Consider the following 24457-nt stretch of genomic DNA (forward strand, 5'->3'; position numbering starts at 1 on the left):
TCAACAGGGTTTAGGTCTTGATTACATTTGCTCAGGCCAAAAACACTGCTTCAAAGGGCTCCAACAATGTCCCAAGTTGCCTCCTAAATAGTACAAAATATGACCTAGACGTACCACTAGAGGCACTCTTCAATTACAGCCTGAAAACAGTTTACTTTCAAGGAGAATAGAGGGCCTCAATGATGATCCCTCTCTATAAGCTTGGGCCATCAACCAACCTCAGGATCTACAGACCCTTTTTTTTTAAATTTATTTTACATTTGTTGACCGGGTTAGTCCAACTGAGCTGAGCGGCTCATTTTCAGTGGAGTCCCAGGGAGAAAAGATCCAACAGTGAAATATAATATTAGTATGAAAAACAATACTGTTATTAAATCCAACATATTCAAGGAATGAGATGTTATAATAAAGCATCATAATAAAGCAAACAATTGCAGACGGAGAAACAAAAAGAAATACAATATATACATATATACAAGGCTGTTGAATTACAAAACATAAACTGTTGTCAAAAATTGTCCTGGAGATTAGGTAGAGGTAAAAGGAGGGAGAAGAACTGAGAGGAAGAGTAAGGTAGCAAGAGTAAGGTAAAGGAGGCAGTTTTGAATAAAAGCTCAAGAAAAAGGGGCTAGAGAGATTAAGTAGGAAGAGAGTGTGTGTATGAGGGGAGTCCTTAAATGGGGGGCATAAGTAGCCTAGGGAAGCAGTTTAAGGAGGGTGAGTGCAGTGGCAGGACCAGTGAGCTTGAATGTATTTTCTGGTAGCGGTTTTGAATTTTTTTGGGTGCGTGAGGGATCTAATTTCAAGGGAGAGTTTGTTCCATGATATGGCTGGGTTCTGGCTGAAAAGGTTGCAGCCAGTTTTGGTCTTGAGTTTATATATCTGTAGCAGCTCTTATTCAGAGCTGCATAGAGATCTAGTTGGGGAGTATTTAGAGATTATAGGAGTGAGTCTAGGACAGAAAGAGTGCATTAACTGTAGTTGAGAGATGAGGAACTGGTGGGGTAATTCTAACCATTCTAAGAGTCTTAAGGAGATATAGTAGTGGGACCTATGAGATTGATTAGCAGCAAATCTGGCCACCTTGTTGTAGGTTGATTCAAGTTTAGCTAAGAGAGGAATTTAGATTAGTAAGGATGTGACAGCTATACATTAGTGTAGGAAGGAGGTAGGCATGAGACAGAGTTAATTTAGCTTTACCCATCAGTCTGACAAGTGTAACATACAAAGTTGTGTAATTAATTTTTATGCAAATGATCAGTGAAGACATTGGCAACCTATAGACAATGGACGTATCCCACTTTGACTTTGTTAAGGGAAGGTCTTGCCTACTCAACCTGGTAGGCATCTTTGAGAGGGTCACCAAGGATATAGATCAAGTGAAAAATGGCACACACCCTCTATCTTGACCTGGCCAAGGCTTTCAATAAAATACTTGACTCAGGTATTGTTGCCAAACTCTCAGAACTTGCTATAAATCTCTACATAATATGCTAGATTGCTCCCTAGCAAGCAGATGGGACCCAGGAAGTCAGTAGTGGTGAGACCACTTCTACCAGGAGACTGTTCACCAGCAGAGTACCCCAGGGCTCCGTGGTGGGCCCACTCCTGTTTGATGTCTACGTTCGCAGATGACTGTAAATTGGGAGTGAACATAGATAACCCCACAACACCAACATCCTACAAGAGAATATGACAAATTGGTGGCAAAGCCACAGACTAAAGCTCAACACAAAGAAAGGCATTATAGTGCCCTTTGGGTAATCTTCCAACCAAGCTAATTACTCCATCAGTAAAACTCTCCTAAGAGTTGACAAGGTAGTTAGGGATATAGAAATACATGTAGACAGCAATTTGGCCTTCGACCAACAAGTATCCAATTTAGTAAGATAATCATTCTATGTTGCCCAGCTTATAAGCAAGAGTATGGCCTCCACGTCCAAGGAAGCTGTAGTACCACTCTACTCAGCCCTTATCAGGCCCATCATTTAGTAAAATGATCCCTTCAGCATGTACTTAACCAGGCACATGCAACAGTTAGATTGCCCTCAAAGGCCCCTCACCAGGAATAAATACCCTGCCCTACACAGATTATCCTAAAGTCCTGTCTCTGTACTCCTTCTCCTACAGGCCACTGACAGGCGATCTATGCCTGGCATAAAAGGCATCCTCAGATCCAGTTCTGATTGATTTCTTATACATCCACAAAACAAACAGTACCAGGAACACTACATCCAAGGACCAGAACTTTGCCTGCAACACTAACAGAACATGCTGGACAGACCAATATGTATCTCAAAGGATGCCTGCATTATGGAATAAGCTCCTCGTCCATGTAAAGCAGAATTCACCCCTGATACTATTTAAATGAAACCTTGATCATCTGATGAAAAATCACAAATTCACCCCCCCAAATATGGACCCATTGTCTCTGATGGACATAGGTTGGCAGTAAGTAAACTAATCCCAAACTAACCCCCCCCTCCACATAACCCACAACTACCTCCCAATTAATATACCTCACAATATAGGTGTCCAACATACATGGGGAGAAAACTGTGTTGGGTTGCGTGACTAGGTTTATAAAGATCATGGAGGTCATTAGCCTAGTATAAACATATGAACTTATGAAAGGTATTAACATCTTTGCACAAAAATTTAGCTCCAAATAAAAATGAACTTATATGCACATCCTGAACAGGCACCAAACTGGTTAATACCAGGAAAAAAACATACTCAGCCTTAATTGAACCTGCAAACCATCCTAAAAACTGTAGACCAATAATATGCCTTCCAACAACATATACATTATATACTGGAATTGATGCAGAAACAGTTTGTAGCCACATGATAACAATTCATTCATGGCACTCGAACAAAAACCTGAACAAAAGAAAGTTATGTGGAACAAAAGAACATCGATTGCTTAATAAAGCAAAAGAGATTCTTCCCCTTTTAACAGCTCTATATATAACATGGATAGATTAAAACAAACAAACAAAAAAAAACATTTCAACAGCACTCCACCATTCATAGATTATGGAACCCTTACAGATGTACAAGATGCACCAACCTAAACTGAACAATTAATTGCACTGCAGTGACTATAAAACAGTAACAAATCACTTTGCAGCTAAATCATGTCAAAGGGCAAATTATCATTCCAGGCATAAAAATTCAAAGGGGGGATATTCCAGGGTGAGTCTGTCATCATTGCTGTTTTGTTTTGCCCGTAACCCATTAAGCTGCTTACTTAACAAACTACTCTACGGTTACAGCATAACTTCCTGAAATAGTCCTTGTTCAAAGACACCTTGTCTGCTTTTTTGTGGTCAGTTTAAAATTATACAGTTCATCAGATGAGGATCTGAAAGCACAAGTACAAATGGTTAAAACATTCTCAGATGATACAAGAATGTCATTTTGTCCTGATAAATATGTGAAAACAACAGTTGTAAAAGGAAAGTTGCAGCACCAATAAAAGAAAATATCACCCTGGGACAGGAATGTGATACAAAGGAATTTGAACAGGAGGGGGGTATATAAACATTTGGGAATAGATGCAGGGTTGGCAATAAATGTACATATACAGCATGTACATATGAGAACAAAAAGGAATGAAATAAATACTTCAGAAGACTAAACTACTTTGGGATCAAGAAATAAAATCCAGGCTATAAATCAAATTGCTCTTCCTGTTCTAACTTTCAGCTTTGGTATCATTGACTGGCTTTAAACAGCAATGAATCATTTGGACAAGAAAACAAGAAAAATGCTCCACATAATTATCAAATGATATACAAGAAGCAATGCACCGCAAGATTATAAATCCCTCAGTCCAAAAGAAGTATGGGCTTCCTTGAAATTCACTCCAAGTAATAGGTCTACATATTGTGGGAATGCATAAACGTTTGTTGAGCTCATCAGATCCAAATGTAGTGAAAGCTCTAAAGTATGGAGTCTAAGAGGACATCTTTGCTTAGTTTAACAGTACCATTTTGGAAAGGAGTGAGAGGGGAAATCAAATCAGAAATAGACGAGAATCAGACAGCAAAAGAAAGTGCCAAAAATAAAAGAAAGATTATAAAGAAAGATCCAGAAGATAAGAAAATACAATTGGAAAGGTTATAGGAATATTGGCAAGTGCAGAGAGCTCCTAGGACAATGACACACTGGCCAACATTTGTCACAGTAGTCTAAGGAAAGATGCATGTAAACCAAATGTTGAAAGGTTAATAATGGTAGCCTATGACAGTAGGACATAAACACAGGAAAAAGTTACACATCTTATTGCTGGTTGTGAAACACTCAATGGCTGAGAGTCTGTAAAGCAAAACACACAATAATGTGACAAGTCAGCTAGACAGGGAATTATGCAAACACTGCAATACGCAAGTACCTGAGAAGGGCAGAAAACTTTTAACCACATAGCTTTAACGTCAGTAATTAAGTTTGGATCGTATGGGATCACCCAATCCTAACAGTTCAGAAAACAGATGCAAGAAAATCAGGTATAGTAATCTAACAAACAAAAGGTAAAAGAAGCATTCACCATGGATACGGCTATAGCCAGTAATTATAATGTCTTATATAATGAGAGACGCAAAGTCATAAAATACCAGGATTTGTAAGTACAAACTACAGCAATGTGGGATAAACATCACTAACAGTTCTAACAGTAGTAGGAGCAACAGGACAAATAAAAAAGATTTTTAGGCATACTTAAATATACTTCCAGTACATGTAACCACCTTATGATGTGCAGAAGGAAGCAATTCTGGGTACATCATGGTTGCTGAGATAAGCACTTTTTGCAAACATCAAAAACTAAAGCAATACTAATTTCATAAACTTTAACTGCACCCTGATTCAGGAATGGGGTCCATTCCAGTCACTGTATTAGACACTCTGGCAATAATGGAGAACACTGGACTGAAATAGTGTCTTTGCATGACGGCTGAAGTGTTACGGCAGAAACATAGCAGTATGCATGTGCACTGCTGTCGTAACATTTTAAATCATAAGACTCTTGCAATTGTGACTGATAAACAGTAAAGAAGCATGTGAGGCTATTTTTAGTTAAGGGAACAACTGAAAATTACATTCTGTAAGTGAGCTCCTCTTTCAGGCAGTTAGATAAACAGCCATCGGTCCTTCTTTCAAAATTTAGTGAAACAGCATTAGGGATGGGGAGTTCATATCCAGGAGGCACGTCACATCTCAAGTGTTGTTTGATGTGGGACATAAATTAAAAAATAAGCATTGAGAAGGCTGGTACAATATGTTAGACAGTGTTGATGTTTCCCTTTGAAAACACCATTTATTAGGTCCTGTCCCCTGAAGTGCTGTCAATTCCCTTCTTTGAGGAAATAGTCAGTGTTTTAAAGGCCACACTTTGTTTATTATTACAACACAGTACATTACAGCGATAATGGAAAACACTAGACTTAGCATAACTTACATTCATATTCACAGACAAAAGTTATGTTCAATTCTGTGTTCTCCATTATCACCTAAACTCTAAACATTTGAAAAATGGGCATATATGAATGAAAGTGTGTTCATAGCAGACTTAAATTCATATGTGTGCGTCCATGACAGGAAAAAGAGCATAGTCTAGGAAAAATGCATAAAAAAGAGAGAGAGAGAGAGAGAAAGAAAGAAAGACACCCAATCAAATTTGTACCATTGCTAACAGATAACACCTGCACACTCAGGACCCATTTGAAAAAACACTTTCATTACTAACATGAACAGAAAACAAAACATAAAAAACTCTTATACAGACAATTCTATGTGAAATGATTTGTTGATGGAGTTCAGGTCACTGGTCATCAATCAACTTTCTTGCTAATGCATATAAACTTTAATTTCAGTGTCTGACTGGCATGCATATTACAGGAAAGGAGGCAATGTACCTCAGTACAAGTTATAGCAAACCTGAAGACACTAGCAGAAAATGCAGTCTTTGCAACATAAACACGTTAGTTAGAAATGGCATCTTCTGGACAAATAATTAAAAACAATGGTGATAAGCATCTTATTTGGAAACAGCACCTTGTAGATCAGCAGATGAAAGAAATAATTAAAAATAGTGATGACAAACTAGAACCAGCCTGTTGGAGATCAACAAATAGTAGAAATAATTAAAAACGATGATTGCATTGTTAATACCTTTGCATATTGCTGTTTTAGTGGTCCAGACAGACGAAGAATGGCACATGTTTCTGTTCCTAACCTAGAAATAAAACCAGTTATTTTTAATTAGTAAGTGCCACAATACAGCATACAGAAAAAAAAGCACGTTAGTAATATGGCACAGTAAAAATTCCTTGCACTTCAGCAAACAATATTCAAAGGGGCTTAAAGACAACTATTATAAAACTTCTCAAACAGGAATGAGGTGAGACAGATGAATAACATTAAACAGTACTATCTACACTTTATCTAAACTTTCTATTTAATTTACAGAATTTTATACATAACTTATTCTTTAACTGTTTAGATATCAAAGAAACACATTTCCGAATATGCAGATTTCTTGTATTTTTTTTCAACCATTACGGTCTCTGTCCATAGTTTTAAATGCACAGTTGCCAAAAAACTAGCTGAAACTATACTATTTACTGAAATATCTGGCCAACAGTTTTATTGTCATATCAGTGATATATCAGTAATATCCTGATTTTGGTTATATGCTTTTGAAAAGTGACAGTTATTACACTTATGAGGGTCTCTGAAAGAATGTGTGCATTCCAGAGTTGGGATAAATGTACCGAAAATAATTTTAAATTTGTTCATTTATTTTTACTATGAAGTACTGGCAAGATAATCCAGTTTAGCACAGGTTCAGTGAGAAAAGCTCCACAACAAATACAAAAGAGAGAATGGAAAATTATGACAACAGCTGATAAAAAAAGAAGAACGTTATATTATACATCAGTACCCTGAAAATGTATAATAAACAAACAAAAACAAACAAGAAAATGTTATTAAGACGCAATGCTGTACAAACAATATTTAGGTAGATTCAATGGCAGACATGAAACAGTAAAAGTGATTACAGCCATACAGACTCTAGTAAACCATAGGCGTGGTGAGGATGAGTAGTGAAAAACAAAATGTGTCAAAATTTAAGTTATACATTACTTGGACAAATTCCGTTTGTAAACATTCCCCAAGTGCATAGCAAAAATTAAATGTGAGAAGGCTTTAGTGCAAAGCAAGTGGAAAAGGCATCCATAATTTTGAGTCTACATCTGGAAGCAGTGAATCACAGTGACTTACAGAAGTGGAGACTTAAATGCAGATTTTCTGACAAAAGCTTTCTAGCTGCATTCTAGCTTGCACATATGTACCACTCGATTACTGCCTTTATAATAGGATATCCATTTGTCTAGAAGAGGACAGACAAAACATATCACAGAACAAACATTCAAATATTGAAAAAAATTATAGCCAGTGCAATGTTTTGAAGATAGTACAAAATATATGGGAGGATAAAATACACTGGCCAGATCTTATATTAGATATCTGTACTCTAACAGCAAGAGCTTAGAGGACTGCAAGCTTATTAAAGGACGCATATATATACATAAGTCAACATATTTGAAAAGGACATCAAAACCATCTCAACTACAAACTCCAGAAACTTGGTGAAAGACACTATTTGAGTCAAGGAAATGTCATCTGAGCATATTTGAAGATTAGTATTTGTGGATTCACCAGAAATGTTGGAGAAGAGCATTACTTTAGTTCATAGTAAATATAAGATTACAGTTGCTGAGCCAGCTGTGAAGGAGATCAGCACAAATGAAGAATAGTATTTAAATCGGATAGGGATGGAGCTGAGAAAAAAACGAATGCATCATCTGCATACTGGATAAGTTTAACTAAACCACAAAATGACAAAATATTGTGACTGTAGAAAGCAAATGTCCATGGCCAAGGACAAACTGCAGTGATTCAGAGGTGGCATTAGTCCAAGTTAGGAGAATGCAGGCAGTGTTCAGATTTTTACTCTAAACTTGTAATATTATTTTATGACCTTATCTCACTATCCATCTAAGTGACACCTTTCATTTTTATTTACTACCTCAGCCATGAGCAGGACAGGTCACCACACTGATTCCAGTTAAATGTCATTACATAGCATTTTGTCTAGGCATGAAGGAGCTTACAGATATTAAGATGTAGTGCTCCACTATGCAAGTTACACATTAAAACAAGAAAGACTATTTGTGATATACAAGAGTGAATGCTAAAGACAGCTAGCACATTTTGTGAGAGATGGTTGACACTGGTTTGCATCAGAACCTCCTTTAAAATGTTTTTTTACGGGTTTATATCAGCATTTCGAAAATGTAATAGTTCGAATCACAAAATATCGAACTGAAATGATCGCACTATTAAATTTTCGAATGCCGATATAAAAAAAAACAAACAAAAAAAAACTAAAGGGTGTAGGCAGGGGGGCAAGCCCCCCTGCACCCCCACACCCCCCGCTACTTAAATATACCAACTCTGTGACCGCACTACATTGTAGTAAACGGAAATCTCCCCTTACGGAGATTTCCGTTTACCCGTTTGATGTTCTGCACTTTCGGCATTCTCGCATCGACAATATCGCATTCGACATTGTCAACGTTCGAGATGCTGATAGGAACCCTTTTTTTTACATTCTGACTGTAAAAACCTATAAACAATACCCATAAAATGCAGAGCCCAGAGGATGACAACTAATATAAGGCAGAACACGCAATGTGTACCCCCGCCCCCCCCCACACACACACACACACAAAAAAAAAGAAAAACAGTACAATAGCTAAATATGTATATTCCATTATGGCAGGAGGCATGATTGAAACTTGTCATGCATGTGATCTTTCTTTAGAAAGGAGATGCTTTAGGAAAAGGAAGCATAATTTAGAGATTTTTTTAAGGCAGTAGAAACAGCTAGAGAAAAAAAGAGGTAACTACATGAAGCAGCTTCTTATAGAAGGCAGTAGATTCAAAAATCAGTGACACAGGAATATAGTAGTTCCAATAAGGGACAGACAGATAAAGGCGATTAGTCACCTTTACAGGGAATCTGGGTGACTAAGAAGGTCATGTGACCTTCTCCAACACTACCTTTGGCTCTTTGGTATATGGGAGGAAGTTAAGGATTGGATTTTGTCATAAGCAGTCACCAAGGTGTGCATATATAATATTCTGCACAGATATACAGTATAAAAATATATCACACATTCTACTTGAACAGAATGTCTGTCACCAAAAGCTTTCTAAGAAAGGAGCAAGATGGTGTTTTAAGAATGAGGGAAAGCTACATAACTTCAGAGTGAACCAACTCCAGAAGACTGTAAAAATGTGATTAGTTTTTTTACAAGCTGGTTAGCACACTGGTCTATATGGCAACTCCTCCACATTTATATACAATTACAGAGTCACACTGGAAGTGCCCTGACTATCACTTCCAACTCCCCTCTTTTGGAACAAAGGCAGCTGCACAATGTTCCATGTCCATTCATGTAATAAGGAAACTATTCCTCATATTCTAGCCTCCTACCACCAAATATGAGACTTGGGTTTTATTTCAGGCAGCTGGACTCACTACCACCTCCACACCACAACACACACTAAAAGGCCTTAAAAGCATGCCATATTTACACAAGTGATTGCTGTACAATCTAAAATCTACGTCTGCAGGTGTTCATCAGTGTCTTGATCTGTAAATGTACCCTGCACAATATGTCCACACATTATACCACCCTTATCAAAGGAGAACCGCGCAGCACATGAAGTCTGTGGAACTGGCCTCCACAGTCGTGGTGCACAACTCATCCTTAATGTCTATTAGAAAGTAAGTTATAAAAACATTCAGTACAGGATTGCACAGAGCAGCATCATTATGGTTGCAGGGACAAAGGATTCATAGCTCTCTCAAATCCTATAAACACAATTATTGTCTACATTTCTGCTGGCCAGCAACATACTGCTATGCTGTTCTTGTAGGATGCTACTACTCTGGCAGGTTAACCAGATCTAACTACTGGAAAGAAGCTTGGCAGGGAGCAGCAGAGAGTAGAACAAACAGAATAAATGAACAGATGAGAAAGGAGGCTGTAGTATAGCAAGGTACCACAAAGATAAAGAAAGCCAGAGGTCCAGGCAGCCAAACAACCAGAGATTTGCATGCCTGTGCAAATCAGTACTGGAACAAAGGCCTTGGTGGAACGCAAGTTTCAAGATAAAAATGTCCACCAGTACCCGAGACCAGATTCCCTAAAGGTGGGACAAGCTCAGCCTTGGATCTAAAGCTACTGTGCATCTGGGAAGAATAGTGATACAGCTCTAAGTAAAGCAGGTGTAGCTAGTCAGTGAGCTTCTTGTACAGAAAAACACCTATCAGTAGACAGACCTACTCACCCATTCAAGAGATCTAGAAGCCAGTGACATCACATTTAAACAGAACAGCCAGACTAGTGAAAGTTTGATCCACGTCAAGTCCTTTAAGGCCAGGTTAAACAGATTAGTGTACTGTGTGCGTTGGCAAAAATGAAACAAAATTATTAAATAAAAAATAGAAAAAAAAGCAAAGGATGTTACTGTACAAAAAGGTCCAGTTAAATCATAATCCACCCTTTGCACACTATTTGGCACCAATGTATTATAGTCATGTAAAATCGTTAAACCCACTGAAACAGCCCATATTATCAGAAATTAAACAGGCTCAAGAAATACTATTAGCCAGCATTTAAACACCAAAACATATCAAGAACTAAAAGACCACAATCCTTTCTAGTGCAGGTTACACAAGTAATGGCCAGTGAGTTAGCTGCTGGTATACAAAGGATATATACAGTGGATATAAAAAGTTTACACACCCCTGTTAAAATGCCAGGTTGTTGTGATATAAAAAAATGAGCCCACAATAAATCATTTCAAAACTTTTCCCACCTTTAATGTGACCTATATCCTGTACAATTCAATTGAAAAACAAACAAATCTGTTAGGGGAAAAAATAAAAAAACATACAAAACACTGGTGACATAACTGTGCACATCTTCAAACTATAACTTCATTGTGTGCACACACCCTTAAACTAATACTCTGTAGATGCACCTTTTGATTTAATTACAGTATTCAGTATTCTTGGGTACACACCTGCCATCAATTAAAAAGACTCTGATTAACCCCAAATACAGTTCAGCTGTCTTAGTAGGATTTTCCTGACATTTCCTCAGTTGCCTGCTACAGCAAAAGCCATGGTTCGCAGACAGCTTACAAAGCATCACCGGGATCTCATTGTTGAAAGGTATCAGTCAGGAGAAGGGTACAAAAAAATTTCCACAACAATGAATATACCATGGAACACAGTGAAGACAGTCATCAAAAAGTGGAGAAAATATGGGACAACAGTGACGTTGCAAAGAACTGGACGTTCTTCCAAAATTGATGAAAAGACAAGACAAAAACTAGTCAGGGAGGCTGCCAAGAGACCTAGAGCAACACTGAAGGAGCTGCAGGAATTTCTGGCAAGTACTGGTTGTGTACTACATGTGACAACAATCTCCCGTATTCTCCATATGTCTGAACTATGGGGTAAGGGTGCAAGACGGAAGCCTTTTCTTGCACAGAAAAACATTCAGGCCCAGCTAAAACTTGCAAAACAATACATCAAGACTCCCTAATGCATGTGGGAAAATGTGTTATGGTCAGATGAGACCAAGGTTGAACTCTTTGGCCACAATTCCAAAAGGTACGTTTGGGGCAAAAACAACACTTTGCGTCACCAAAACAACACCATCCCCACGGCGAAGCATGGTAGTGGCAGTATCATGCTTTGGGATTGCTTTTCTTCAGCTGGAAGTGGAGCTTTAGTCAAAGTGGAGGGGAATTATGAACAGTTCCAAATACCAGTCACTTTTCGGCCCAAAACCTTCAGGTGTCTGCCAGAAAGCTGAAGATGAAGAGGAATTTCACCTTTTAACATGACAATGACCCCAAGCATACATTCAAATCAACAAAAGAATAGCTTCACCAGAAGAAAATTAAAGTTCTGGAACGGCCCAGCCAGAGCCCAGATCTAAATCCAATAGAAAATCTGTGGGGTGACCTGAAGAGGGCTGTGCACAAGAGATGCCTTCGCAATCTGACATATTTGGAGCGCTTTTGCAAGGAAGAGTGAGCGAATATTGCCAACTCAAGATGTGCCATGATGACAGACTCCTACCCAAGAAGACTGAATGCTGTTATTAAATCAAAAGGTGCTTCAACAAAATATTAGTTTAAGGGTGTGCACACACAACAAATGTATTAGTTTAAGGGTGTGCACACTTATGCAACCAGTGTATTGTATGTTTTTTTATTTTTTATATTTTCCCCTAACAAATTTGTTTGTTTTTCAATGAAATTGTACAGGTTATAGGTCACACTAAATGTGGTAAAAGTTTTAAAATTATTTATTGTGGTCTCATGTTTTTATATCACAAAAACCTGGCATTTTAACAGGGGTGCGTAAACTTTTCATATCTACTGTAGTTGAGAGGTTAAGTGTAAACCCAGCTGGGCCATACAAGATGTGCTCTTCTTTATTGTGCCAATGCCAGTCATGCAGATTACTAACCTTGGCTATGACTGTGGGGGATGGAGGAGAGGTGGAAGGAACAGGTGGATGAGGTATAAGCTGGCAGTGAATGGCAGTGCAAGCGGAAAAGGAAAACAGAATGGAAAACTGACGAGGAGCTTACCATGGGAGGTGGGTGCATAATAAAATAAAGGAACATAGACAAGCATTGGTGTCAAGTACAGGTGGTATACAGAAAGAGACCGCCAGTGTTCGAAGGAATGCATGGATGGGTCCTGTAGTGCTAGGAAGCATAAGTGGTAGGTGTGGGATGTAAACAGGAGGGAATGAAAAAAGAAAATGGATGGAAAGTAAGGAGATGAAAGTACAGGGCATGGGTTAGTAAAGGATAAAATGGAACAGGAGGTTCAGCTAAAGAAAGACTAATGCTGGGAGAGTGAGGCAGGAGACTGTGCCTCAGGGATGAAATAGAAGGTTAGTAGATAAGACAGGGAAGATACTAAATGAAATGAAGTATTACTCTAGTGCAGGGTGAAAGAGTTACAAAGAAGCCCCTAGGGAAGATGTGAAGAGTAAAAAGGGAGGGGGTACTTCATTGAATATAGCATTAACAAAAAGTACAAGACTAGGAAAACAGTGTGGGACATTAGCTGGCCAGGAGGGGTAAGAAGGAATGCAGGAGACATGATGTTAGGAGATCCAACACTGCACAAGGTAAGGCAAGACCAGATAGAATTATCACCATAGTGTGTAAAATAATGAGAATGCTTCCAAATATGTGGTAATTTCAGCAGTATTTGGGGTCTAATGTGTGAATCAAATGGTCTAGTTTATTGTGCACTGTCGGGCAGTTTAAAAGTAAAAGTCAAGGTAAAGGAACTGGTAGTACATTTACTTATGTTGAACTCATTCTTTCATATCCTCAAATATCAAATGTTACATGATGTCAGAAGTGAAGCAAAACAAGTCATTTCATCTTCATTTAAAAAAAAATGTTATAGCTAGAGCCTCTAAGAAGTCTCTAAGTTTCTCCCTACCAGACATTCCGTCACAGGACTGCAAATCATGCCTCCATCCATTCCGTTGATTTCTGATTACAGTGGAAAAATGGACACCCTGCAAACTCTGATAACTTAAAGTGTCTGAACTGTACAAAAGATATTCACAGTTCATCATTCTTAATTATAAAATTCTCAGTGCAGACAGATGCATTTTGGTGATGTCAAGTGCAATCTTGATAGTCAGGGCCTGCCAGTCAAACAACACATGGAGCAGTACAAGAAGGTGTTCCACAGTTGTGAGGTAGGTGTTCAACTGTTGGAATACACCCAGAAGATGACAGAAAATGCAGATGTCACTTGGAGAACACACAAGAACTATGCAGCCCATTAACAGAACAGCATCCTCCTCTACTCTCGAGTAGTGGCCACAGATGTCCTCAAGGTCACATTCAGCAGGATGACCTCTGTCCCTCTGCTGAGAGGCAGGCCTGTTGAACACTGGTGACTCAGTACCAGAGGCACTGACCAGCAAAGGTTGAGGTGACTGCCACTATTACTCTGTCATCACAATTGGAACTGCAGAAGGAACACCCACTTATTTTACACATACCATTAAAGATGCACAGTTCAGTACTATATACAGTATGAATACCCCACTTATGGGAGACGATCCTTTGCCTCCTGTGACACTCTTTCATGATAGCATTACATTCTTCCTCCTTTGTTTTATATTGGAGCTATCAACTTCTAAAGAGAAAAGGGAACAACGTATTTGTCTAAACATATCACACAACTTGAGAGACCTCAGACAGTCATAACTAAAAAAGAACACTGGCCTCAAAAGTATAAAATATCAGGAGATCTTAATTATCACAAGAGACTGTCAGTCTTTTCTCTGGACTCTATACTCCTCCATGGAGATCTATGTCTAGCCTTTCGAGCCATGAAAAATCCAATCCTATTTCACCTCCTATTCCTTCACAGAACTAATGGTACTCAAATACTCAAATAAAGGAACTAAATCTTCATCAGCAGATAAATAAGTTATCTTGGCACAATGGGTTCATATCCCAACATATTCCTCAGCTCTAGCCTCTAGAACAAACCTCCACTACATGTCAAGCACAGCAGCACTCTTTCCACCTTCAAGGTAAACCTAGGTAATTGGATGGACAGCCTCAAAACTACTTAACCAACTGTTAAAGCTTATTATTTTTTCTCAGAATGGAGGCATCGATCTTCATGAAGGCAGGAGTAATGTCTTACCTGAATTTGACATGAGTAGTGAGAGCCAGTATGTCTTTTGCCATGTCCTTCACGGTCAAAAACCTCAAGTCACTCACATCAACATTGGTAACCACAAGGTCATATTCATATTTGGTTATTTTTAAGGAATGAAGAGTCATTGTAACATCACAGATTTGGATGCCATACAGAAAAGTAGCTAACACCCTCTCCTTGCCCATCTCTGTAAGCATGGAATCAGAGTACCTGGCATTAAAGTCACCAATCACTATGGTATTTCTATTTGCACATGTAGTTTTAATGTTGTCAGTGTTTTACAGTCAACAGCCTGGTGACTCTCTACCACATGTGAGAGTTGTGATGTTCTACCTGTAGATTTCTGCTGAGGCTTTATCTTCCTGGTTCTAGGAGGCTGAGGAAGTGACATTCTGACAACCTTAGTATATGCTGGTTTGGTATTTATCTGAGGTATATATGGCAGTATAAATAAGCCACTGATTATCTTATTTGAAGAAAGGGTGGCTTCCATGTTACAACTCTCACTGATAGTATCAATGTAAAGTACTAGTTCATTGATTGTGCGCTTTGGTAGATTCTACACTGCTTAAGAATAGCAAATGCTATGAGGTTAATGATAGAAGGGATACAAATCAGTTGGTCATCCATTTCATCCATGTATGTCTAATCTTAAGGAGAAGTACACCAAATATACTCAGAAGAGAAGCCAATAGTCAACAGGTACCATAGCTCATAAGTGCAAGAGGTCACAATAACCAAAACAGTAGCAATGACAGAAGTAAGCAAGAAGCCTAGAAGAAGTTTAAGCAAGCAGGACAAAAACTTAAGTAAAACAGACTACAATAATCAATGCATCAGTGATGTCAGTAATAAACATATAAGTCTATGTGCAGTTAAAGCAACCATCAGGGCTAATTTGATAGCAATAAATGTGAGAAAATAATATGGCAGGTACAGCAACAGTAATAACAACAGAGAACTACAAATGCATGGCTGTTCAGAGCGCAGCTAGAAGGCAGCAAGGATCAGACCCACACAAATATGCCCAACCTATAGCAAAACTATACAATAAAGGCTAAGGTGAATATGCCAGCCAACAGCAGAAACAAAAAACATTGGACAAGTCACTTAGAATGAGAAACTAAAAAAACAACCCACTGACTGCTAACCGCCACCAAAAACAGCACCCACTGGCTATTATGAAACACCTAAAATGGCACTGGGCACAATATGCGATGTTATACAACTCCAATCAAAGAAGGACAAAGTTGAGCAACTCGGCAGAATTTGAAACAATCCTCTAGGAAGTAAAAGTCAATAGAAACTCACACTGCAAGTCCACTTCCTTCAAATACCTCAGAGTACAGCAAGTTCCCCTTCTCCTGCAATAGAAAATTTGGTACTTACGTATTATCGCAACCAGATTTGGGACATGCAGTAATTCGTCAGGTTTCAGTCAAACTATCTCTGTTAACTGTACAATGGTTGGGTAAAGTGTTAACTACTCTTCTGGGATATGGTTAATGGGCTTTGTAGAGGAATAACAGGAAAAACCCTCTTTGTGGGTAACGTCCTTTTCCGACATCAGTTCATCATTTCAGCGATCAAGATGCCTGCTACTTGTCAGTGTGGTAAAGAATGACTGCTCTTTTTGGGGGAACTTTTTGGTAAATGCTTACTATTCAGATTGGGAACCCAAGTTCATACAGCAAAGGAAGTATGCCAAAAGCTGGACACAAAACACTTGGAAGTAATGCAAACATATGACACTTTCTACATTGTGACTGTAAGCAGTATACCGTTCATTCACACTGCTAGACTGCATCAAAAGTCATGCATCCCGGATTCAGATTTCACGAAAGGAAAGTTACTGATGAATATATGCAGTGACTTTTAGTCGGCAGAAATCATGACAATGAAACTTGACTGTAAGGACTACTAAGTAACACATTGAACATGTTTTGAAAGGCAACGGTTCTCTTCTGGAGAATGTGTCCACTTTGATGAGTCGTGACATTAACTACCACTGTAAAGCAGCAGTCATGTGTCTATTTCGGCCAAGAATGCTACCTGCAAAGAGTAAAACTGCCTTTATTCCTGTTTGTATGTGTTAAAGAATGTGACCCAATAGGTTCATAGGTAGATACTAGGCTATCTGCCCTAGGGCATTTATAAGCCTAGCCAGAGTGTATTTGGCTTCCGCCTCCCTATTAGATTAGCCTACTGTGCCTCTGTAAAGTAGGTCACAGAAGGTACCCTTTCAAGATTAGTTTACTGTACCTCTGTCTAGCAGGGACACAGAAGAGATCCCAGGGGTGAATTTGCGATTTCCCATCCACGCGTCCAGATTTCGCTTGAAGAGGGTCAGCGAGGGGCTATGTCTAACATGAATTGGGATTCTATTCCAGAGTGAGGGGAGCCTCTGGGAAATGAATCTGTCCCTCCAGCATGTCCTATTTACTTTTTGTGCTGAGGTTTAGGTCCCTGGAGCGTGTAGCTCTAAGGGACTTGGATTTTGAAGTGGAGCATGTCCATTAATTCTGGGTTTGACATGGCTTTGTACGTCAGGCATAGATTGCCTCTGAGTAGGCGGTAAGCAACTGAGTAGAGCTGGAGTTTCTTTAGTCGAGCTGCATAGGACATCTGTTTGTAGCCCATGATCCTCTTGGTGAGGTACTTTTGGGGTCTTTCCAGTTGCTGCAGGTGTCGGGTAAGGTACATCCCAAAAGGGGCATTGTATTCAATTATGGGCCTGATGAGTGGCAGTACAGGGCACAATGACCTCTCTTGATCTAGATCACGAACCCTTTCGTGATAAGGTGGGCTATATAGAAGGTCTTTCTAACCACTTTGGCAACGTGATTATCAAAGGAGAGATTACTATCTACGTTGGTCCCCAAATCTCTAATTACTTCTTCCGTACTTAATGGATTACCACCTATGTGGTAATTTGTGGGCACCTTGTTTTTCCCAAAGGGGATGACTATGCACTTTTTAGCATTTAGCTTGAGGCCATGGCTCTGGCACCAAGCATCCGTCTCTGTGAGACCCTTTTGGAGGATGCTTGTATCAGCTGGAGATTCGATTATGGCCCCCAGTTTGCAGTCATCTGCGAACTTTGTCAGCCATAATCCCCCGTGTTAGCCTGAACCTCAGAGAAGTATATACCGAACAAGAGAGGTCCCAGAACTGAGCCCTGTGGGACGCCACTTGTAACTGGTTTGGATTCGGACATGGCACCCGCGATTCTGACCATGTGGGTTCCATCTCCGAGCCAGTTTGCAACCCATCTTGTGATATAGGGGTTGATATTTAAGCTGGTAAGCTTATTTATGATGCCTGAGTGGGGTATTGTGTCGAAGGCTTTTGCGAGGTCCAGGTAGGCTGTGTGGAATACCTTACCCTCATCTGTGGCTTTGGTAACTGTTTCAAAGAAATCAACTAGGTTTAAGAGGCAAGATCTGCCCTTAACAAAGCCGAATTGGGTAGGGTCCAGTGTCTGGAGGCTCTCAATGTCTTTGTTTATGAGTTCCATGATAATATGCTCCATAGCTTTACAGACCAGACTAGTCAGGCTTTGTGGAGTGGGACCACTGTAGCTGTATGCCATTCTTTGCGTACATATCCTGTAGTAAGGCTAAGTTTAAACAGTGACTTAATGTGAGGGTTCAGTCCTTCTTGGAGCTTGTGTAAGACACAGCCTGGGACACCATCCGGTCCCATAGATGCTGTGTTTTTTGCTTTGGAGAGGGCAGCTTTCACCTGTGCATCTGTGATGTCAGGGAGTTTACATTCAGTTGGGATAGGCATTTGCTCCTTTGGGGGGGAAGGGGGGGGAGTTTGCGCTAAATCTGTCTGCCAGGATGTTGGCTATGTCTGTAGGTTTGGTATATTTTGTACCGTTATGCAACAATTCAGAGCATATCTGGGAGTTTCCGCCCATGCTCCTGACATAACTAAAGAAGGCCTTGTGATTACCTTTAGTGTCTAGTGCAATTTTTCTTTCGAAGCTGGCTTTTGATGATTGTATGAGGGATCGAAGTTTCTTGCTAATACTAATCAGAGATGCCTTCCCTTTTTGGGATTTTGCTCTGTCATGTAGTAGCTTCCTCCTTCTGTTGTATAGCTTGTTTATGGCCGGGGTCCACCAGACCGGTCTCCTGTTTTTGGAGGAGTGAGTCTTGATTTTATTTGGGATAGCACGATCCATGCATTCCTGCAGGTGCTCATAGAATGCATTTGTAAAGGATTCTGCGGATTGGGCTGTATTATCCTCTGGCCCAGGGGCTTTGAAGGATTCCACCTCAGTCTTGAGAAGTGCAAAGTTGGCTTTTGAGAAATTCTTTACAGTGATTTCCTTGGCTGGGGGTGGGGACGGGATATGGATGTCCAGGGAAATTTGTTTATGGTCTGATCTTACCAATGAGGGGTTTACCTCTGGTGTGGAACATAGAGTCCCTATGTTGGTGATGACCAGGTCCAATATGTTGTTCCCTCTTGTGGGAGTGGTGACCAGTTGTTCCATTGCGTTAGAGTTTATAAATTCAAGGAACCGTTGGGTGAGGGTGTTTGGGCTTTAGTAGTTTTCCCAGTCAATGCTTGGGTAGTTGAAGTCACCCAATAACATAGTGTTTGGAGAGACCTTCATATTCTCCAGTGTTCTCAGGAATGCCAAGTGGGGTTCCTGTAATAGGGAGGGTGTTCTGTAGCAGGCTACAAACTGAAAGGCAGTTTTGCCTGCTGTTAGTTGCACATGGATGGTTTCCGATGCTTCGTGCAGTGCCACTAACCTCGAGGTGTAGGTATCTTTGATGAATATAGATACTCCCCCTCCTTTTGTGCTTCGGTCCGAGTTTTGGGGCCAAAACGCATGGTATGAGTTATAACCTGGTAGTGCTGAGGTGCTCTCAGGAGCCTTGAACCAGGTTTCTGTTACTGCACAGACATCGATTTTCTCCATACTGAGGAAAGCCTCGAGTGCGTGAATCTTGAGGTTTAGACTTCTGGCACTGAGTAGCATTACCTTTAGTTTTTTTATCCTTGGGTTGTCTATGGAGGTGGGTTTGTCCTTTGAGCCTTGCCTAAAAAAGGCACTATAGGGGTGGCAAGAGCCTTGGCCAGTATACGAAAGCCTAAGGGTGACAGGTGCAAGCTGTCCCTAGTGAAGCAACGTGGCTTGTCGAGCATGTCACCCCAGGCAGACAGACACTGGATCCCCTTTGAATGACACCAATACTTTAGCCAATTGTTGAAACTGATCATTTTGTCTTTATACTGTGGCATCATTCTTGGTGAGGGCAAGATGCTACTCAAGGTCAGGGTCATACCAGTCTGGGCTACATGGTCAGAGAGCTCCTCTATGTCTCTTTTCATGTAGTCCAGGGAGGTACGCCTCAGGTCATTCACACCAGCATGGACAATGACAGAGTCATACTTGTACTTGCTTTGGGGTGACCTGAGTGCTTGCGTTATGTGGCGGATCCTGGCACCCGACAGGCAGCTTAGAGTGGCCTTCTCCTTGTTCAGTCTGGTGAGTGGGACGTCAGTGTGCCGGAAATAGAGTCCCCTATAACAAGTGTATTTGGTGTGTTGTTTGGCCTTAAGGGCTGTGACTGTGAGGCACACTGATTTTGTGAGATATGTGATTCATGGGTATTGTTGAGGGGTGGCTGTTGCTTGGATATCTGCTTAGGAGGTCTTTGCTGTTTAGGCAGATTTTTATTTAGAGCCTCCAAGTATGTTTTTGTGTGTTTATGTGTTGGGTATGCAGATGCAATAGGTCTGTGTGAGACTGGATTTGTGGTGTGGGTGGTTACCTTTTCCTCCTGACTGACTGTGCCAGTCTTGGGTTGAGAGAGCTCTGTCTCCAGTTTGGCTGTGTAACTGCATCTCTCACATGTATTAGAGTTTGTTGGAAGGAGGAGAGGGTTGTCTGTGTACATAAGGCAATTGTAACATTGCCTCAAAATTCCCAGATTCACCAGCTGGACTGGAGAGTAACCTTGAAACTGACCCTTGGACTTACCAGATTAGTATAGGGAACTGGTTCTTTACTGATCAGATTAGGGAAGGGAACTGATTTTTCACTTGATCAGGAAGGACCAATCGGGAGCCTAATACTTATAAGAAGTCAAGGAGGGTGTAGTGCTTTAGTTAGTTAGTGTTTCCTTATAAGAGCTGAGCAAGTGCAGGGCTTTAGAAAGAGAATAGAGTGATTACTTTGAGAGTTTGAACAGTTCTAAGGGAAAAAGTGAAGAGCAGACTTTGTGGAGCCTGGAATAGGTTAAACCTGTTTAGGCAGAGCTGCCCGACGCTGCTCAGAGAGCAAAACCGCGCAAAAACAGAGTTGTAGGGTTTTAAGAGAGAGAGATCAAGGAGTTTTGAATTGACCCAAAATGGCCAATAAAACTACAGCTTCTAGGTATTAACCACTCCTCCAGGGTAAAGCAGGCTGTTCAGTGTTAACCACTCCCACTGGTGAACACACAGACTTCCCTTTAGCCCAAGCAAGCACTGGCCTTCTAGAAACTTCCATACAGTTCAGAACAGCAAATCTGTAAATGAACTTTCTCAACTTTCAGAAAGTGGGAAAAAAAGCAAGATTTGTTTTTTTTTTTCTTTTTGTTGTAGTTTAAAGGTAGCAGAGATACACAAGCAGCAAAATAATCACAACAGTGCAATAAATGACCCCACACTTGAGTGCTAGGTCAATATCAGGTAAAATGCAGTTTTTAGAGAAAAAAAAAACGATTTTAAAGTAAGTGCAACACAGGAAATGCAGTAAACAGGCTCTAGATGTGTTCCATGTACTGCTACTGTTACTGTTACAGATATAAACTTTAGCAAGCCGGAAAATGCCAAAAAATAGGCGGCAAAGCAGTAAAACTTAACAAAAAATCAGAAGAAAATACTTAATATCACAAAAGTGACTCCTTTTCTTCACTCAGTGTTTTCTCCCCTTGGTAGGTGCTTCGGCAACAACTAGCAAGCCTGAAAAGTGCTACTGTTTAACACTTTATACTACCCTTCTTCCATAAACAGACATAGCTTCGCAGAAAAAATTATAAACTATGCCTCTGGCAAAATCTGGTTGCGATAATACTTAAGTACCGAAAATTTACTAAAACTGTTTTAGCCTTCAGAAACACTAGCAGATAACACAAGTCTAAATATTATTTATAAATTAGTTAAATTGCGGTGAATTACATCTTTGCCACAGAAAATTGAGCAATTCCAAGCAACTCTACTCAAACATGAACAAGGCTGAGCAAAACAGTAGAATTTAAAACAATGCAAAGGCAAGCAACAGACAAAAAAAAACCCTCAATGTGAGCACAGTTCCAGCAAATAACAGCTCAGAACACTGTGATACCCTCTATCACAAGAGAAAAATTGCTAAAAAAAGTTCTGAATTATTGCACTCTTGCAAGCAGCAAGTAATAACATACAGTTTAATATATGAAGTTAGGCTTGCTGCATATAAATGTACAATATTGTGTTATAGAAACATACAACACAAGCGACGCTACAATGTTTGGTCAAAGAGTCAGTTTTTGTCCAACACAAGCTTTGTAACACACATACCTTTTTAAATAAAGATAATAAGTATTTCAGGCACAATTGTTTAGTTTCCTGAAATATTTTACCCATCTGCCTCTCACCCCATCATCCACTGCTGCCCACTCCAAATATTTTCTAATGGCTTGGGCTGCTTTTATCATTCCATGTTTTCTTGTTACATCTGTTTTAATGCTGCACATATACTTTTGTCAATGACAAAAATGAAACAACCTCATCTTAACAAAAACTTTATAATTTTTAGTGAAATGTGTCTGCTCCTAATGAATGTTACTGTCCTCTGTCCCCAACAGTCAAAGTATTGGCAATGGGACCAGAAGGATGATCCCAAGCTTCCTGGTAACAAAGAAACTAGATAAAATTAATTACCATGAAAAAAAATTAAAAAGGCCTTAAGATAAAACATAATTTCAACTTGAATCCTTTCCTCGAGGAACAGTAAGGACAGAAAAAAACAAATTCAACCAAAACTGCTTAAATTTGGGAAGGCAAACCGCCCATAAAAGGACATGTGATAAGAACTGAGGCTAAGATCAAAAGATAGGACAGTCATTTTATTGAGCAGGACAGCTTCACCAATACACATAACAAAGGGTGTTTAATACCTTGGTTCCATAGTAATCAAGTAGAAGGAGAAGCAGTAGTACTAGAGGCGGGTTTCAAAGAAGGCCTTTGTATCTTATTCAAGGGCTGCAGAGAAGAAAGGAAGGCACCCAATGTATAATCTACAAGTGAAATCCCCAAACTGGTCAGGACAAAAAGGAAATCCAAAGACAGCAGGGTGGCAGGCCCATCCAAGTAACTTCAAAAGAAAAGTATACCAAAGAAACAGAAGTGTAACGTTAGTCTGATCCACATTAGTGTTACAGGAAATAAAGGAAGGAAAATGTAAGGCAAGAAAAGGAAAGGAAAAGAAAAACTTACATTTTGCAATCATCAGATGTTCAGGTAATAACAATGTGGTTTTGGTTTTCATAGTCAAGTCACATATATATCAATCTCAGATGAGATGCTATGAGATATACAGAGGCAAAGGAAAAGGAGGAAAAGAAAGAAAAAGAAAAAGAAAAGACCAAAATCCAGTTGACATGCTGCTTAAAAAAGCTAAAAAGTAAGGTCTTCCTTCCTCTTAAGGACTAAGAGTAAAAAAAAAAATAAAAAGAGAAAAAACAAAATGTGATGTGGCTGACAGTCCAACACACAGTCTGTCACAGTCCACAAACAGACTTGAACTTGTCACAACCTCCTATGTATATGGTGGTTCAAAAACTGAACACTGGTGGAGAATGGCAGACATCCAAGACTGACCATTATTCAATGCAAACGAGGGAAGACTGATGAAGAATGAAGAAGGCTGCATCGAGCATCATATTCAGATGTTATACATACCTAGTCAGTCTTGCATACTAGTACCTACCTACACACCCATACAGATGTGCACCAGAATTTCATGCTCCAGTGAATGAATTCTGAAGCCATTTGCTTCAACTCATACCTTTCAGGCTGATTTCATCCCTCATTTGCCCCTTCATTTTTTACCCTTTTTTGCTTTTTTTTTCTTTCACTTTTTTGTTTGTTTTTTAAATTTTTTCTGGTAAACAGTCAGTCAATGCCAATAATGTCAGTAATGTTAATTTCAATTTAGAAATAATGCCCTCTTTGTTTCAAAAAAAAAATTTATGCAAGTAAAAACATTAACTTTTAATTTTTATTTTTATTATTTTCTAATAATTAAACATTCTTTTTTTTTCTTTCCCCTTTCCCCTCTTTTCCAACAAATGTTTTGATTAAATTCTAAATTCCTCTATATCAGGCATTTGATGCCAATAATTCTGACCAGGGATAGCCCATTTTCAGGACAGGCCTATGCAGAAAAACTCCACGTGTAAATGCAGCCTGGCATACACCATGACGCACGCCATGCACAATACAGTGTACACTTATTAAAATAATTCATTTATTTTGTGCAGTGAGATACTCTGTGGATTTTTTTAACTGGCATATTTTTCACAATTTATGAAATTAT

General features: G+C 39.5%; 1 protein-coding gene across 2 annotated transcripts in view; it reads right to left on the reverse strand.

Moving 5' to 3' along the window:
* PMVK (phosphomevalonate kinase) overlaps positions 1-24457 on the reverse strand; it is a 269053-nt gene that overhangs the window by 238029 nt on the left and 6567 nt on the right. For both annotated transcript variants that reach the window (XM_044080131.1, XM_044080130.1), the window contains exon 2: positions 6175-6238. In XM_044080131.1, coding sequence (XP_043936066.1) covers positions 6175-6238 — 64 coding nt within the window. The remainder of the gene's footprint in view (positions 1-6174; positions 6239-24457) is intronic.

Source organism: Protopterus annectens, chromosome 8.part0 (genome assembly GCF_019279795.1).
Source record: "Protopterus annectens isolate FY-2018-M chromosome 8.part0, PAN1.0, whole genome shotgun sequence".
NCBI classification, from domain to species: Eukaryota; Metazoa; Chordata; order Ceratodontiformes; family Protopteridae; genus Protopterus; species Protopterus annectens.